General features: G+C 62.0%; 4 protein-coding genes across 6 annotated transcripts; 1 reads left to right on the top strand and 3 right to left on the bottom strand.

The window, feature by feature from the left end:
- Nucleotides 1-1808: 1808 nt before the first annotated feature.
- MORN4 (MORN repeat containing 4) lies at nucleotides 1809-2706 on the top strand. The gene is made up of 4 exons (XM_062496859.1): nucleotides 1809-1974; nucleotides 2103-2217; nucleotides 2294-2403; nucleotides 2558-2706. Exons 1-4 carry the CDS (start codon nucleotides 1809-1811, stop codon nucleotides 2704-2706), a joined length of 540 nt encoding a protein of 179 aa, XP_062352843.1.
- Nucleotides 2707-3996: 1290 nt separating this feature from the next.
- Nucleotides 3997-6371, bottom strand: HOGA1 (4-hydroxy-2-oxoglutarate aldolase 1). The gene is made up of 7 exons (XM_062496592.1): nucleotides 6128-6371; nucleotides 5395-5523; nucleotides 5179-5306; nucleotides 4936-5070; nucleotides 4667-4763; nucleotides 4399-4532; nucleotides 3997-4270 (listed from the first exon to the last, which is right to left on the bottom strand). The coding sequence occupies exons 1-7, from the start codon at nucleotides 6354-6356 to the stop codon at nucleotides 4121-4123; spliced, it is 1002 nt and encodes a 333-aa protein (XP_062352576.1). The 5' UTR covers nucleotides 6357-6371; the 3' UTR covers nucleotides 3997-4120.
- Nucleotides 6372-7174: 803 nt separating this feature from the next.
- ANKRD2 (ankyrin repeat domain 2) lies at nucleotides 7175-10019 on the bottom strand. Of its 2 annotated transcripts, XM_062496158.1 has the most exons (9): nucleotides 9739-10019; nucleotides 9237-9350; nucleotides 8996-9157; nucleotides 8712-8819; nucleotides 8388-8486; nucleotides 8060-8158; nucleotides 7827-7925; nucleotides 7449-7547; nucleotides 7175-7360 (listed from the first exon to the last, which is right to left on the bottom strand). In XM_062496158.1, the coding sequence occupies exons 1-9, from the start codon at nucleotides 9805-9807 to the stop codon at nucleotides 7256-7258; spliced, it is 954 nt and encodes a 317-aa protein (XP_062352142.1). In that variant the 5' UTR covers nucleotides 9808-10019; the 3' UTR covers nucleotides 7175-7255. The 2 variants fall into 2 exon arrangements, with proteins under 2 accessions (XP_062352142.1, XP_062352143.1); XM_062496159.1 differs by lacking the exon at nucleotides 7827-7925.
- Nucleotides 10020-11123: 1104 nt separating this feature from the next.
- On the bottom strand, nucleotides 11124-16267 carry UBTD1 (ubiquitin domain containing 1). 2 transcript variants are annotated; one of them, XM_062496297.1, is made up of 3 exons: nucleotides 16129-16267; nucleotides 12174-12401; nucleotides 11124-11948 (listed from the first exon to the last, which is right to left on the bottom strand). In XM_062496297.1, the coding sequence occupies exons 1-3, from the start codon at nucleotides 16196-16198 to the stop codon at nucleotides 11563-11565; spliced, it is 684 nt and encodes a 227-aa protein (XP_062352281.1). In that variant the 5' UTR covers nucleotides 16199-16267; the 3' UTR covers nucleotides 11124-11562. The 2 variants fall into 2 exon arrangements, with proteins under 2 accessions (XP_062352281.1, XP_062352280.1); XM_062496296.1 differs by lacking the exon at nucleotides 16129-16267 and adding an exon at nucleotides 15076-15246 and having other exon boundaries at nucleotides 12174-12402.
- Between the last annotated feature and the right edge of the window lie 44 nt (nucleotides 16268-16311).

Genomic DNA, 16311 nt, shown 5'->3' with positions numbered 1-16311 from the left:
ATGGCGGCAGAGCCAGGGCGCTGCCACTCTATGGCCACGCCCGCGGTGGAGAGCTTCTTGCCCCACAGAAAGATGGCGATCGGCGAGGGCGTGTTGAACAACTGGCCAATGAACGGTCGTGTTGCTAGCGGTTGCCGTGGAAACAGCCAACGGCGAGTGGGGATGGACGCTGGCGCCGTGACACCGCCCGGCAGGGCGGGGTGTCGGCAGGGGCGGTGGTCGCCACCGCCCCTCGGCGGGACGCAGTGGGGAGCGGTGTCGGTGAACGGCGCGGAGCTAGGTGAGCGCGGGCCGCAGGTCCCTGAGCCGCCCGCTCCGCCCGCCCCGCTACTAGGCACCCTCCGGGCCCGTGAGCATCACCACGCGTGTCCCGGTGGTGGGGTGTGCGTATATCAGTCGTGGGTGCATGAACACACCGGGCTGTGGGTGCATCAGCCGAGGGTACACGGACATGACGGGGTGCGGGTGTAGCACCCGCGGGGACAGCGACATGACGGGGTATTGGTACATCGGGGTGCGGGTGCCTCACCCGTGGGCGCGGTCACGCCCCCGGACACGTTCCCCAGGTGGGGTGTGCGCTCTTCCCCGTGGGTGCGTGACACGGGGCGGATGTCCGTGCCTTTGCCGGGGATTTGTGGTTCAACGGGGTTGTTGCGCGATTCGGGCTGTGCTGGGCGCGTTGTCCCTGTTTGCGGCGGGCGCGGTACGTGCAGGCTCGGGGTGGTGGGAGCCCAGCGCGGGCACGTCCGGCTGCTGGGCGGGCTGGAGTGCTCGCGGGGTGCTGTCCTTCGGGTGAAGTGTCACAGGCCGTGCTGGCCGAGTTCACGGCTCACGAGCCCGCGGCAGCACCCTCTCCTCCGCCTGGCATGGCCGGGCGGAGTGGGAGCCGGCGATGCGCTCCCGGTCCTTCCCATCAGCAGAGAGCACTGTTCGCCTTGGCTGGGGCCATTTCTCTGGACACAATGCCCTGACAAGTTCCTGTTGTGCTCCTGAGTGCCGCGTCCTGCTGGTTCACGTGGTTCAGTAGGCACTTCTTGGGTGATGCACAGCCGGTTGTAAGCGGATGGACCTCGCCGGGAACCCCTTCCGCCGCTGGCACTGCCTGAGCTGCACCGGGAGCTGCCGGAGAGGCAGCGCCTAGCCCACCTGCAGAGCTGTCTCTATTCTGATGCCTTCCCTGTGTGCTGGGGAGAGCTGTGCTGCGTGGCAGGGCTCTGTAAGGTGTGCAGGGCTTCGGGGGCTGCTTGCTGTTGGCAGGCAGGCTTACAAACCCTGGGTAGCCGAGCAAAGCCCTGAAGCCCTGGAATCCTATCTCTGCTGTCCATCTTGGGAGGAGTGACCTCTCATACCTGGGTTGAGCTGGGTCTGCCCATTCTTGATGCTGAATCTGGAAACCCCACAAGCTCTCAGTTTTCTCTCCAGAAGAACTGCTACTGAACACAATCCAAGAAGCATCTCCTCTCTAAAATGCTTGTTTCTGCCTGGAACTGCCCCAGCAAAACTGAGAGTGGCCCCTGGCCTGAGCCTGCACAGTGCAGGACCTCTGGGATTCTGCTGGAGTGCCATGATAGAGGCAGCCAGTTCTAGCCACACTCCTCTTCCTGCCACTCACTCACATTTCACAGGGTTTTGACCCCCATGGGCTCACATCTCCCTGAGCCCTGCAGCAGGGTGGGCAGCAACCCGAACCTGGTGGCTGGGGTTTCAGAGCCTGGGTAGGGCAGGACGTGGGGTCACGTCCTCATCTGTGCTGTGCCCTAGCAGAGCTGTCCCCGGGGCAGACAGGTGCCTCTCGGCAAGCTGAGAGGATGCAAGGGCTCTGGGCAAGCCGAGCTGCTCTCCCTGCCCAGCAGCTCTCTGTGTCTCTCCCTGCCAGCTCTTGTCCTGCTGTGCCGGAGGCTGTTGCCATGACCCTCACCAAAGGCTCCTTCACCTACTCCAACGGGGAGGAGTACCGCGGCGAGTGGAAAGAAGGTGAGACGTGGCAGGAGGGAACGGTGCCACCTATGCTGGGGGACAAGCAAACCCCACATCTCTGCTCAGCACCACACTGGGGCAGGTCCTGCGTCTGTCCAGTGCTGCCCGTTTCTACTCTCACCTAGGTCGCAGACACGGCATCGGACAGCTGACATTTGCTGATGGCACTGCTTACGTGGGGCACTTTGAGAACGGGCTCTTCCACGGCTGCGGTGTGCTTACCTTCTCCGATGGCTCCAGGTGGGCACAGCATACACTTCCCCAGCATTCCCACTTGTCGTGGGGAGCTGCCACCTGAGGAGATCCTCCCACACAGGTACGAGGGGGAGTTTGTGCAAGGCAAGTTCAATGGCGTTGGAGTCTTCACCCGCTGTGACAACATGACCTTTGAGGGCGAGTTCAAAGGCGGGCGTGTGTATGGCTTTGGTGAGTGCTGGTGGCATGGTGCAGGCATCTGCGCAGCCCCTGCTCAGCACAGCCCCTTCCAGCATCTCCCACTTCTTCCCTCCTTCCCTGGCCCCATCCCTGGTGGGTGTAGCTCCCTGCCTCTTCACTCTTAGCCCTTCCCTCCCGACCCCAGGTCTCCTGACCTTCCCTGATGGCTCCCACGGCGTGCCCCGCAACGAGGGCTTCTTTGAGAACAACAAGCTGCTGCGGCGGGAGAAGTGCACAGCCATCATCCAGAGGGCCCAGGGTGCCTCCAAGTCTGCCCACAGCCTGACAGCATGATGGTGCCCCACATCCCCTCCCACCAGTGCAGGGACTCCCCCTACTTGGGCACTGGCTGGCCCCGCTGGCTCTGGAGAAGGGATGTGGCACTGCTGGGTGCCTCCCTGCCCTTTGTCCCCTCCAAGCATCCTCCTGCCAAACCTCTGCCACTGGAGGGGATGGGACCCTCCGCTCTCCACCCAAGTGCCCTGGGGCAGCCGTGGTGCCTTCTCTTTCTGGCTGTAGCCCTGGCACCTGCTGGAGCAGCAGAAGGACAGGATAACAGCTTAGCTCCTCTTCCCCCCCACCCCCCCGGGAAGACTGTGGACAGCTACGGCTGCTAGCCAGCTGCAGAGGATGGAGCGGGGGGATAGAGTCTGGTCCCTGACCCCACTGCGAGGGTGCCTTGGCTGGAAGCTGCTGACTGAACCACATGCCCCAGAGGGGCAGCTCCTGGCTTACTTTGCTGCCCTGATCCTGGAGGCAGAGTGGGCACCCTGAGTATACCGTGGCCTGCACCCTCAGCTCTGGGTGACTGACCATCCCCCTACATGCCCAGGATACGATGATACTGTGTCCCCAAAGAGCTCAGCCTGCTCTCAGGGCCAGTCAATGGGCTGTGTTCCCTTCATCCCTGTGCCAATCCACCCATCCACCCACTGCCTTGGGGACATCAGCAGTAGCATCCCCACCAAGAGGGACTGGGGAATACCCAGCCTAGTGAATGTCTGCTGCACACTGGTGGAGGATGGCAGCAATGGTGAGCAAGGAGAAGGGTCAGCTGAAGCCTGAAATGAGTAGGGCTGGACATGAGTAGGGCTGTGTGGAGGCCAGGGCAGGGTGGAAGGGGATAGAGGTATGGTGAAGGGGCAGACAGGGGGCACACAGTTCCCCATTTTGCCCCCCCGCATACATCCTTCATCTCCCCACTGCATGCTCACCTTCACCCCCAGTGCACTCTGCCTGGCTGTGGCGCAGGGGTCATGGCAGCTCTCAATGCCCAGTGCTGCAGAGGCCGTGCCCTCCCTGCCAGTGTCTGCCTGCACCAGGTCCTGTGCCTTGCTGTGACCCTGCCTTGTGCTGCTGCCTGCACAGGCCTCAGTTGAGTAAACCATGTTGCCAAACGCCGTGCCATGTCTTTTTTGCTGGGAGCAGGGATGGCTCCCAGTGGGGGCCTTGCACAGACAGGACTGCAGACACAGAGTGGAGAGGGCAGGTTTATTCATGGCACAAGGATCTACCCCTTCACAGGTGAAGACAACAGGACCCTGGGGGCTGGCAGGGATGCAGGCTGGACTGGGGTTGCCCTCCTCTACCCACTTTGCCCAGTGCAGCCCTGTCTAACAGGAAAGGGTGTTCCCCACAATGTCTCCAGTTCCCATGGTCCCTGATTCCTGTCCCTTCTCAGTGTGGGAGGGGGTAGATGGAAAGCACCTCACAGCCAGCCATTGGCAGTGAAGGTGCTCCTCAGCTCTTCAACCTGGGCAGGGTTCAGAGTGCCCAGGGGTGCACGGCAGGGACCTCCATAGTAGCCAAACCACTCCATGGCCTTCTTCAGCCCTGGGATCCCAAACCGACGGGTGACCTGGGGGAGGGAGGGTGCTGAGGTTTTCTGGCTCCCATGGGCCAGCATGCTGTCTGGGATCTGCTGTGCAGCCCCTGCTCCTTTGCTCGCCATCACCCCTCACCATCCCAGGGGTTCTGGCTGCTCACCGCCATGTTGGGCTCAATGAGGCGGTGCTGCAGGTCACGGGCCTCCTGCCACTGGCCCTTGCGGCACAGGTGGTCCAGCTGACATAATGGGTCACCCAGAACATTGGCGAGGGCACACACACCCCCAGAGGCACCTAGAGACACCAGGACACATTGGCAGCCAGCTCAGCATGCTGTGCCTAGCCAGCACTTCCCAGTCTCTCATCTGCCTCCCCCTGCCAGTGTCCCCAGACAGTGCCCCCACCCAAGGATGGGCAGCTGCACTTACCCACAGCATAGCTTGCCAGCAGGAAGCTGGCTGATCCTGCCAGCACCTGGAAATCCTCCTGCCTTGTCTTATGGACCATCAGCCCCATGCGGGTGATCTGGGAAGAGACATGCTGTGCCCTGGGGCAGGCATAACCCAGCCCCCCCTGCTGCAGGCTGCCTGCTGGCAGCCCTGGGGTCCAGGGAAGGCCTGCAGGTCCCAGTTCCCCATTTCCAGCTTAGGTCCAGTTTTGGTGGTAAGCAGCGCTGGGAAAGTCCTGCCCCACTCACGTCCCCACCGCTATCCTTGATCCCAATGATGTTTGGGTGCTGAGCCAAGGTGATGACAGCCTCCATGGGCAAGTCCAGGCCGGTGTTGGCAGGGACGCTGTACAGCACCACAGGGATGGGAGATGCATCACCAACCTGCAGGCAGCCAGGCAGATTTCAGTAGCTGGGGTGGGTTGGGGGTACATTGGGTGTGTGTGTCCTGCTGCCCTGCTGGGTTGCTGGCAGGCACTGGACACGGCTCACCTCTGTGTAGTGATGGACCAGGGCAGCAGTGGTCATGGCCCCCCGGTAATAGCAGGGTGTCACAACCAGTGCCACATCAGCCCCTGCCTCTGCCATGCTGACTGTCAGCTCGATAGTGGCCTGGGTGGCTGGGGGAGAGGCAAAGGGGTGAGGGGTGCTCCAGAGGGGACACATGGCCCCTGCACTTCCCCCCACACTGCCCACACAGGCACTCACATTCACAGCCTGAGCCAGCCAGCAGCAAGCGGTCCCTGGGCAGAGCCCGGCGCACGCAGCTCACCACCTCCACCCTCTCATGGGATGCCAGGTATGGATACTCCCCGTTGGAGCCCAACACCACCAGCCCTGGAACATAGATGTGGGGTGGGCAGGGCTCCGGCACAGGAGAAGGGTGCCAGGACTGTCAGGTGTCCCCATTACACTCACTCCCTTCTTTGCTCCTGGCACCCGGGCAGAGCTCCGCAGCCCACAGTGTGCCCTCTCCTGCCTATGTCCTTGCAGTCCCAGCCTCCTGATCAGAAGAGAGGAGGCTCTGGGAACATCCTTGTGAGGCTGCAACATCTTCTGTAGCTCCTCTCCTATCATCTGTCCATCTTTGGCAATTGACAGATACGTGTCCCATGAATTTTTGAGTGTGCATGGGAGCACAGTGCATAGGTTCAAGCCTGCAGCTATGTGTGGATCATGTATGCAAGCCTGCACACGTGGAGTGTGTGTGCAAGCACGTGGTAGTGTGTGGTGGGGGTGTGCAAGGACTCACTTGTGTGCCTGGGGATGTACCAGGCAAAGGGCCTCAGGTGGGTGACCCGAGAGGTTGCCAGCCCCGGAGCAAAGTCCAGCTGGAGGCTGAGCACCCTTGGGAAGTTGGCAGGCTGCCTGCATGCTGCCTCTGTGGCAGGCAGGGATCTGACGGGAGCCTGCATGGAGAAGGATAGTGGGCAGCGCTTACCTCGGAAAGTGATGCTGGCATAGCGGCGCAGGTTCCCCTCCAGCTGGGCATAGTCCACCTCCTGTGTGGGTGAGAAAGGGGTGGTCAGGGGTGGGAAGATGCCCCCAAGATTGAGTGAGGGATCTGATTCCTGGGGGGTGCTGAGCCCCCGGCACTGCCTGCGGGCTGCCCAGTGCAGAGCTGCCAGGGTGGGCCGGAGGGAGGAGGGGAGGAGGGTGCTGAATGCCATGGTGGCTGGGTGCTGCTGCTGGCTGTGCTGCTTGCCTCACTGAGGGGCTGTTAATATTTGATGGGGCACGTGAGGGACCTGCAACCCTGCTGGGCAGGTGACATGGGGGGTTGTACCAGATGAGCTCAGGATGTTTTTCCGCCTTCAGGAGCTGGCTGCTAGGAGCTCAGAGCCCCTCCAGATGAGCTTTGGCCACCGCAGCCATGCTTTCCCTTCTGCATGCCAACCCTGGCAGCCATCCCTCTGCCTCATACAGGGCTGGGCTGCAAGGTCAGGGAAAGACCAGGCATTGCAAGCAGTCCCAGGGCTTTGGTCAGGGATCACCTGATCCAGCTGTCAGTGTAGGGTCTTCTGTAAATCGGTGAGCATTTCCATACAGGGAGCAGTGAGCACTGCACTCAGCATGTGCGCAAAGGGACCATGTGTCCCCCGGGAATGGCTGCAGCAGGAAAGGCAGAAGGACAAGCCATCTGACCCCACAGAGTGGCTGTCCAGCATGGGTACAGATGCTGCTCTCTGGCACAGCTCCAGCCTCCAGCACAACATGTTCTCAGGTTGAGCTGTCCTCCATGTATTTTCGCCCCCAGAGCTTGCCAGGTGGGACTTTGAAGGACTGCAAGCTATTGGTGTCCTGCAGTGAGGAGTCCTGCCCTTGAACCACTTGGAGTCACCTGTACTTGAGTCCTGGTGATAGGAGGCAGGGCTCTTCATGCTGCTAGATATCTGCTCCCAGGATAACCCAGCTTCCCCAGGCCCATCAACCCTGGTGCAGGCTGCCCAACCTCAAAGACACCTGGAGCTAAACGCTGCTCTTTGCTGATTTTTATTGACACAAACAAGTCTTGTCTGGATCCAGCTCCTTGGAGCTGAGACCAGCCCCTGGTCCCTGCCTGGTGCCATCATGCAGGGACCTCCATTTCCCCCTGCTGCTGCTCCTTGGTCTCCAGCGCCTGGCGTGTGTCCACCTGCCACTGCTGCACCAGGTCTGTCGGGGTCTTGCCAGCCTGCAAGAGTGGGCAGAGAGAGGCTGGGCATAGGGTGGTGCAACATGGTAGGGAGCAAATGGCCTTGGTGCTGGCCCTTTACATTCACCTCATTCTTGGCCATCATGTCAGCCCCATGCAGGATCAGTGTTTTGATGATCTTGTAGCGACTGAGCCGTGTGGCATCATGCAGTGCTGTGTCACCTTCCTGTAAGAGACACAGCTTCACTGGAGACTGTGGTCCAGGGGGCGAGGACCCTCTGCCTGTCCCCAGCACGGCTACCCAGCCCCCAGCACACCAACCTCCACACAGACAAGGGGGACTATTCCTGTCCCAGATCTGGGTGTGGCTGCAACCAACCTGGGCCAGGGATATATGTGTCCAGGTGTGCCCCACTGTGGGTGCTGGAAGCCTTTGGAGGTGTTGACAGAGGGAGGGGGATCAGTGTTGCCCCCCCAGTGATGCCTGCATGATTGCAGCACTCACCCTGTCTGGGGCATTGATATCCACCCCACAGTGGATGAGATGTTCCACAATGTCAAGGTGTCCAGTTCGGGTGGCCACGTGAAGGGGTGTGCTGAGCAGCTTGAGGGGGGATGACATGGACATCAGTGGGGATCAGCACCCTCACCTGCTAACCCAACAGAGGGTCAGCTCTGGTACTCCAGGGTATGCCCCTTCCCCCGGAAGAACTCTGTGACCTGCTCTGCCCTGCTCACCTTGTCCTTCACATTGAGGTCTGCCCCGTGGTCCTGCAGCAGTTTGACAGCATCCAGGTGCCCACCCCGGCAGGCCCAGTGCACGGCAGTGCAGTCCAGCTGGATATACAGTGCTGTGTCATGGTGGGGGACACCCCTACCCTGTGTCTGTCCCCTGCCCCAGCAGGTCCCTATGCTGGAGTTGAACTGGGAGAGCCTTGCCTGCAGCCACCTCCGTGATGGGGACAGCACTGCCCCACTGCAGGGTCCCCAGTCCTGCTGTAGTTCTGGCTGCAACACACCCAGATGCTCAGACCAGCATGCAGGTGGAAGCAGGATCCAGCCTCACCCGGTCCCTGAAGTCAACAGTGGCCCCACTGTCCAGCAGCTTCTGCAGGATTTCCACATGTCCCTCCAGCGAGGAGCGGTGCAAGGCTGTGCGGTGGAACTGGGGGACAGGGTAGCACATTGGTGCACAGGTGCATCCTCCCCTGCCCAGTCTGCTTGTACCTCCAACCACGTCCCAAGGGTCCCAACCCTCGCCCACAGGCATGGTGGGACAGGGTGCTATGGTTTGTGTGCCCTCCCCTCAGGGTAAAACCAGCACACATGGCTGCAGGACTTGGTGGCATGGCACAGGTTGGGGGCAATCAGTGGCTGCCAGGGATGCTACCTCATCACATGTGTCGGGGGAGCCACCGTCTGCCAGAAACTTCTCAATGATGTGCATCTTGCCCTGGACAGCAGCTCGCAGGAAGGTCTCTGGCTCCACAGGACCCTCCTGGCAATGGGACAGGCTCAGGGCTGGGGCAGCACAGGGGTGCAGGAGAGGGGACAACATGGAGGGCCCCTGGCCTGCTTCCCCAGAGAGGTAAGGTGACCCGGGGGCTGGCTTGTGGGTGGTCCAGCCCCTATCCCAACAGCCCCCCTCCTGCATCTTGGGACCCCCTGACATACAGTTTCCAGGGGCTCAGGTGGTGGGGTGGGCTCAGGGGTGGCTGCCCGCTCAGCCCGGCGCTGCCGGCGCTGCTTGCGGAGCTCGATGAGTCTTTGGATGCTCCCCACGTCGATGATTTCCCGCCTCAGATCCACTGAACTCCTCCGCACCTTCTCCTGGCCCTGGTGAGCACACACAGTGCCCCGTTTGACTTGTCTGTGACCAGCCACCCCTGGCCACCCTGCACCCCCACCCACTCACCTTGATGGCCTCAAGACCCCAGTTCCTGGGGCCACGGTGTTTTTCCTCCTCCAGCTCAGGTGTGTTCATCCGCTCCACAGCCGGTGGCTCCTGTGCACCATCCCCTTTGAGTTTCTGCACAGGCACAGTGGGTTCTGCATGGTTTTGTCTGGGCACACAGCAGCCCCACTGCCTCCATCCTCAGCCTGCCAGGGAAGGTGACTCTGGGCATGGCTCCACTTGCCACTGAGGTCTGTGGGGTGCTTGGTAGCCCTTGGGCTTGCACTTGCCTCCCCACCCTGTTTGGTAAGCTGGGCACCTGCCCCCTGCTCAGTTCTGCCCCGTGGGCTAGAGCTGCCAGATTCGGAACTTGATGCCCCCCAAAGAGCCCTTGGACACCATGTATCCCTCAGGATGGCAGGGTTGGTGCCAGCCTCCTCACATCTGAGTCCCTAAGGAAGGATAGAGTACAATGGGGCTTCCTACAACACCTCAGGAAAATTCCCCTGCCCTATGGACCCACCTCCTCCTTCTCCTCCTCTGCCAGCTTCTGCTCAATGAGCTCCTTGGCCCGTTCCACATCCAGCTCCATGTCTGCCTGCAGTGCACAGTCCTGTGCAGGATGTGTCCTCTTCTTGCTACCACCAGCAGGGAGTTCCCAGTCCTCGCTCCTGGTGCTGCCGGCAGCTTTGCTGGCTGTGGGGCTTTATGCTGTTGGCCCCTCTGTCCCACAGCCCAAGGGCACCAACAGCTGTGGCTGCTCCACATGACTGGGGCAGCTTTGCCATGAGCTCACCCTCCTGCTTTCTGTCGGCCCTGACTCACCTCTCCAGCCCTACACCCCCTTAAAGAGACCCCCCTGACCCCCCCCACCCCGGGTTGGCCAGGAAACCTGTGCTTGTTATGGGGAGCTGCGGTGAGCAGAACCTGTGACAGCCAGTCAAGAGAGGCTCAGCAGAACAGGGACATGATCCAGGATCATCCCACAGGCACAGCACCTATGCCTGTGCCACCCACCCTGGGCAAGCAAGATGTTCCCATCATCCTATCTCTGTGCAATCAGATGCTGCTGCAGCCACCAACATTGCCTGAGGGTCCCTGGCACCTTGGGCAGGGTGGGGGGCCTGGGGGGGTCCTGCCCACCCCAAAGGGAGGGAATGAGCCCTCTCAAGCCTCTCAGCCAGCAGCAGGCAGCATGGGATGCCAGGAGTCATGGCCCCTCTGTGCTGCTTTAGAGGATGACCTCAGGTGTGGAACATTCCGAGCAGCCCTGCCAGGGTCCCCAAGGCTGCCTGGTCTCCCCCACAGCACATGGCCTCACGTGGGGCCAACAGGCAGAGCCGGCAGCTATTCCCGGCAGCAGGAACATTGTTCAAGCCTCCTGAGCACTCCCCCCTTGTAAGATGAGGCCAACACTGCCTTGTGCTAGGACAGTTAATGCGCTGGGAACCATCTACCAGCACAAGACCTGGGGGAGGGACAGACAGTTACACGTCACTGTTACCCTCCTGGGCAGTTTCCAGGGCCATCCTTGGGTGCCCTGTCCCATGTGTGTGACAGGATCACACAGCAGAAAAATGCTGTTTTCACCAGGGCAAGCCACAGTGGCCATGAAGGTAGTCTTGGGGACTGTTCCTCCCCACAGAGTGTCCCACCTAGCCCAAGGGCAGACACAAGCTTAAACCTCCAGAGGGAAAGCAACAGAAAAGGGAGGTGGTGACCCCACACTGAGAAAGCAGCTGGGATGACAATGGAACAATGCTGGGGAAGGGTCCTGGCAGGCAAACAGTCAGGGCTGTCAGGACAGGGCCAGGGTGTCACTAGGGAGCTGATCTGGGGTGTCCAGACTACCCTTGACACCCTGTGCCCATTCGGACACGGGAGCAGATACAGGACAGGCACAGGGGCTATGGGTTACAGCCCCCTCCAGCCTGTCCCCAAGGCGAGAGGAAGGATGAAAAGGCTTTATTGATAAATACAGACTATGTACAGAGGGGAGACATCTCCACCCAGCCCAGCACCCCACGGGTCTCGTGGCCAGGGGGAAGCCAGAGCCCAGTGGGTCACAGCCTCTCCCTGCCGGCACAGCCTGGCAGAAGAGCCCCAGAGACATTTGGTCTCAAACCTCCTTCAGCAAACACGGCGCCTGCCCGTGTCTCCAGCCAAGGGGAGCCACCCTGGTGGCACAGCCCCATGCAGACCTTCCTTGGGGGTCACCTGTGTGGAGGGTAGCCTCAGGGGGGAGCAGCAGAAGCTCTGGATGGGCCAGAACACAGCACAGAGAATCCCCAGAGGTGCCACTGTCCCTCAGCACCCTGCCCTCTCCCCTCAACCAGTAGGGGGTGGCTCAGTTCCTGGGTGGAAGGGGCTGGTTGACAATCACTTGCACAACAAAATCCTTCTGGATCTTGGTCTCCTGCAGTCGTGTGCGGTCAGTGAGCAGCTTGCCTGAGAAGAACCACCGCTGCCAGGCCAGGTCAATGCCCTCCTGCGCCTGCAGCTGCTTCTTCAGCTGCCCGATGGTGTCACTCATACTGGCGCTGAGCCGCAGGTCCTTGCCGGTGGAGAGGCGCACCTTGAGGGTGAACTCCCGCCGGGCATTAGGCAGAGGTTCAGCCGGTTCCACCACCTCCTCCTCGCTCCGCTCCAGGATCAGGTTCACAGGGGGGGCAAGGCAGTAGACGGGCAGCTGGTACCGGTTGCCCAGCTCATCATAGCACTCTGTCAGGGACCCTGGGGACAGCAGGATAAGATGCTAAAGAGTAGCATTCCCATGGACAACCAAATGGGGACAGGGCCACCCCAAGCAGCATGGCACAGCCTGCCTTACTCCCCTTAGCTGGGCTGAGCTCTGGATGGCAGGGAGCCCTTTTTTTTTCTCCAGCCTGGGACCTCCATGTGCACAGATTCGGGGGACTCAGCACACACCCCACCCAAACCCTCAGTGCTGACCCTCACCGTGGGGCAGGGTGATGCTGGCTCCATCGAGGATAGCCTGGGCCAGGCTGTGGTCATTGGCTTCTACAGCATAGGCAGCTGCCTTTAGGGCATCCCAGATCTCCTTGCGGCCTTCAAAGGCGGGTGCCGTGTCCCAAAACTCATCCCGCTTGCTACGCAGCTGCCCATCTGTCATGGGGTAGTCACTCTTCCATTTGGGACACTCCTTCTTCAGGGGCTCATTGCGGCCTGCAAGGAGGGGAAATTCAGCCAAAGGACAGGGTTTCCCCTTGGGTCCTGAGCCCCCCACCTCCCCATACCCTCACTGGATAGGAATCACCCTATCCAGTGAAGAACAGATCCCAATGTAGCCGGGGGTAACTGGGCTAAAGCTAGCCTGGCCCAAAATCCCACTGGCCCCACAGCAGTTGCTCCCCCAAATTACACCCTTTGCATTCAGAGGGGGCAAGGGATCTTGCTTCCTTGTTTGGGGGCCCAGTTGCTGCCCCGTAGGGTGGCCAAAGGGCCTCGGGGCCCTTTGAGGCAGAGCAGTATTTATAGCTTGGAGAATTAGCCAGGAAATAAGCTGGTGAGTCGTAACGAGAAGGGGATTACAAAGGCTGAGTAGCAGGAAAGGGGGGTCAGGACTTCACCATCCCCCCTGCCACCCTGGCATGACAGGGACCAGCTGCAGGCAAGACAGCATGCACACAGTGTCCTGGGCATCAGGGGGACAGAGGACATCACTGCCAGACTGCAGCTGCCCCAGTAATGGGCTGAACTGAGCTGGCTCTCCACAAAACAGGCCCTAGCCACATCCCCATGGACCTTCAGCAGTCAGCATTGCCCAGGGATCTGAGCCACCGCAGTGCCAGTCGCAGATTACCATGCCCTCACTACTGTGGGCAGTGGCCCTGTGGGAACAGCCCTGTCCCATCAGCCCTACAGCCAGCCCAGACACATGGGGCAGGAGGGAGTTGTTGTTGCTCCCAGCTGAGCTGGGGACAATGAATGATAACAGCTCCTTCCTGTCACCCCTCTCCCTGAGCACCCCTCCTGTGGGGACAGGATGAAGGGAAAGTGAGGCTCCAGCTGGGCAGGAAGATGCCTATGCCTACACAGTGACCTGCCAGGCAAGGTGATGCCACACACCACAGTCACTGGAGACAGCCACCACTGCCAGCTGTGGGCTGAGACAAGTTCCCCAGGCAGCTGCTCCTGTGTGGTGACACAAGGCACTATATGACCTTTTTGATTGTACCAGCCCTGCCTCACCCCACCCAAGACCATTGGAGCCAGCTTAGCATCTGCTTCCCAGCAAGCACCCACCTCAGAGGTCCCCAAGGGGCACAGGTGCTCAGCTACCCCAGGGCTGGGCACTGAGCATCCCTGGCAGGCAGCATGCTGCCCACATCCCTGGATGAGCAAGGGCAGCCGGCTGCAGCCAGCGCTGCCGATTCAGCAGTCACGGTGCTGGGCCAGAGGGATTTGCAGCACCACAGGACACAGCAAGGTCAGAGGCAACACCTGCCCCAGGAGGGCAGTGGTGAAGTGTCCACAGCCAGCCTGAAGGACATGTCTGGGATCATGCCCCTATGCTGCTGCAGCCACCAGGGTAGGGCACATGTCCTCACAGCCAGGATGCCAGGCCAGCACTCCCACTCAGCACCATACCCCCAGTCTGCTTGCAGCAAAGGGAAGAGGCTGGGCCAGGAGAGGTAGCAGGATTGGAGTTATGGGGGTCGGCTCTGGCTGCCTCGTGTGTACAGGCATGCCCAGCAGCCTTACCCAGGTAGGCAGGGGCTTAAGTTTCATCTTTTTATTGCTACCGCCCAGCCAGGCCTGCACCTTCTAATCACCTCCTGCTGCTCTATTCCTGGTCCCTTGTGCAACTCTCCACGGCAGCACCACCAGACAGGTCCATCCGCTCACTGTGCCCGGACTCAAGCCAACAGGATCTGGCTGGCAGCCTGCTGCCTCCTGCCCTGTGCCTGCAGCACCCTACTCGTGGCTCAGCCCCCCGCAGTGCCCGGGTGAGGAACCCCCAGGCTGGAGGATGTGACCCAAAGGCTTCCCTGCCCTGGGCTTGCTCCCTGCCCACAGGAGCCTTAGGCAGCCCCAGCTGACAGGTCCTGGAGAAGATGTCAGCCAGATGGCACACACCACTGCTTCCAGCAGTGCTGGCTGATCCACTCCTGAGCTAGGCAAGGTTGGGATGCTGTGTGCCACGGGCATCTCCAGCTCCTGCTGCAGTAAGCTGGCCACCCCAGGGACAATGCTGTCACCTGCTGCTGCGAGCCCTCGCAGGACCCCTTCACAAGGGGTCACAGCAAGCCCCAGACAGGGGGCTGCTTAGCAGGGCCCCTGTGGCAGCAGAGGTGGGCAGGCAGAGCCCCCCTCCTCACTGACGGTAAGTCCTCGTGTACTGGGACCAGCTGGCCCAGGGCAGTGTCCCTATACTGCTGGTGAGTGCAGCAGCAGCCTTGCTTCATCTGCCACCACCTGCTGAGCAGCTCCCATGGGCTGGTGGCACCATGCAAGCAAAGGCAGGAACCAGCCAGGGTACCTGGCACAAGGGACAGCCCTGCTCTCCCAGGAAGGGACATACTGCAAGAAAGCAGCAGCAGCAACTGCCAACAGTATACCAGGAAGGCACCATGACCCATCCCAGGAGAATAAATGGGGATGGAGACACAGGTTCTGCAGTCAGCTGTTGCCTGGCACGGGAGGGCATCACACAGATCCTGATACACAGATCTGACCTCATACCCCGTCACAGCAGCCAGAGCTACAAGGCAATGGCCCCACATCCCACTAAGCTGAGGGAACAGTCAGCCAGAGACCCCAGGCCTCACTGATACCCGCAAGAAGGCACTCCTGGGGCCAAAGTGTGCCGGGGTGAGGAGGGCTATCACCCCAACCCATACCAGCAGGGCATCCCCGGGGCAGGCTGGCACACCTGGAGCCCCGCGCAGTGGGGGCGGCTGCCCAGGGCACCGGCACGGGCACAGCCTGGGCCAGCAGCCCTGGCACCCTGCACGTGCTGCCGGAGCGGCGGGCACGGTCCCACAGAAAATGCCCTTCCCTCCCTCATCCCAGCTGCAGGCGAGGGCCGGGGCGTCGCGTCCCGTCCCGGGCACACGCTTACTGCCCCTCCTCTCCCACCGCCCACTACCGCTCTGCCATAAACACGGTAATTACCGGCTGCGACGGCACCGGCCGGGGAGGCGGCAAGAGAAAGGTGTGATTCATCCTACCAACCCACGGCTTCTCCGCCAAAAGTCCACCGTACCCGTCCCCGCGGCCTCCGGAACCCTCCGGCACGGTATCACGGGGAAGCGCCTCATCGCCCCCGGCTGCTCGGCTACCAGTAACTCAGGGGGGCTGCGGGGCTGCACCGGCCCCGCTGCTCCGCCGCTGCTCTCCGAACCGGCGCAGCCGCTCCCTGCCCTACCCTGCTCCCGAAGCCCCGGGGCAGCGGGATCGGGGTCGCGCCCGCCGGCAGCAGCCAGGTGTACGGGACAGCACCGACCCCGAGCGGGCAAGACCCTGCCGTTCGTAGGACGCGCCGTGCCGGGGGACGCTGCCGAGCCCAGACCGGGGGCATCCGCCACACTGCAGTCGTCTCGGGACAGCACTTCCCGGGAGAAGCCGGGAACTACCAGGGCTCGGCTGGACGCGTTGCGTACCCCAGCCCTGACCCCGCAAAGCCTCCGGGGCGCCGGGACGGGAGCCACGGTTCCTGTCCTCCGCCCGAGGCCGCGCACCGAACTGGGATCCCCGGGATACGGCAACCCCGATGACACAGAGCGGCTTCTAGGGTTGTGCGAGGGGGGAGTTGTCCCGTGGCGGACTGCGTCCCTCCGGTGCCCACGTTCCTCCCGCGCCACCCCTAGGGAGACACGGGACACCCCTGCCTCCCCCGCCCCAGTGCCGGCGACCGCGGGGGTCCCCAGCCGGGACGATCCCCGCTCACCTGCTCGCTTGCGGGTGTTGCCGCCGGCGGCGGGCCGCTCCCGGCGCTGCCGCCCCACGCAGCCGCCCATGGCGGGGCCGACCGGCGGCGCTCGGCATCGGGGCCGCGCCGGCTCCGCGCTGCGCCCGCCCGTGCGCGCGGGGCCGCCCCGCCCCCCGGCGCACGTGACTGCCGGGACCGCCC

The sequence above is a fragment of the Cinclus cinclus genome, chromosome 7 (assembly GCF_963662255.1).
Source record: "Cinclus cinclus chromosome 7, bCinCin1.1, whole genome shotgun sequence".
Lineage (NCBI taxonomy): Eukaryota > Metazoa > Chordata > Aves > Passeriformes > Cinclidae > Cinclus > Cinclus cinclus.
The sequence above is the reverse complement of the archived record's forward strand: the minus strand, read 5'-3'. Positions and strand labels throughout refer to the sequence as shown.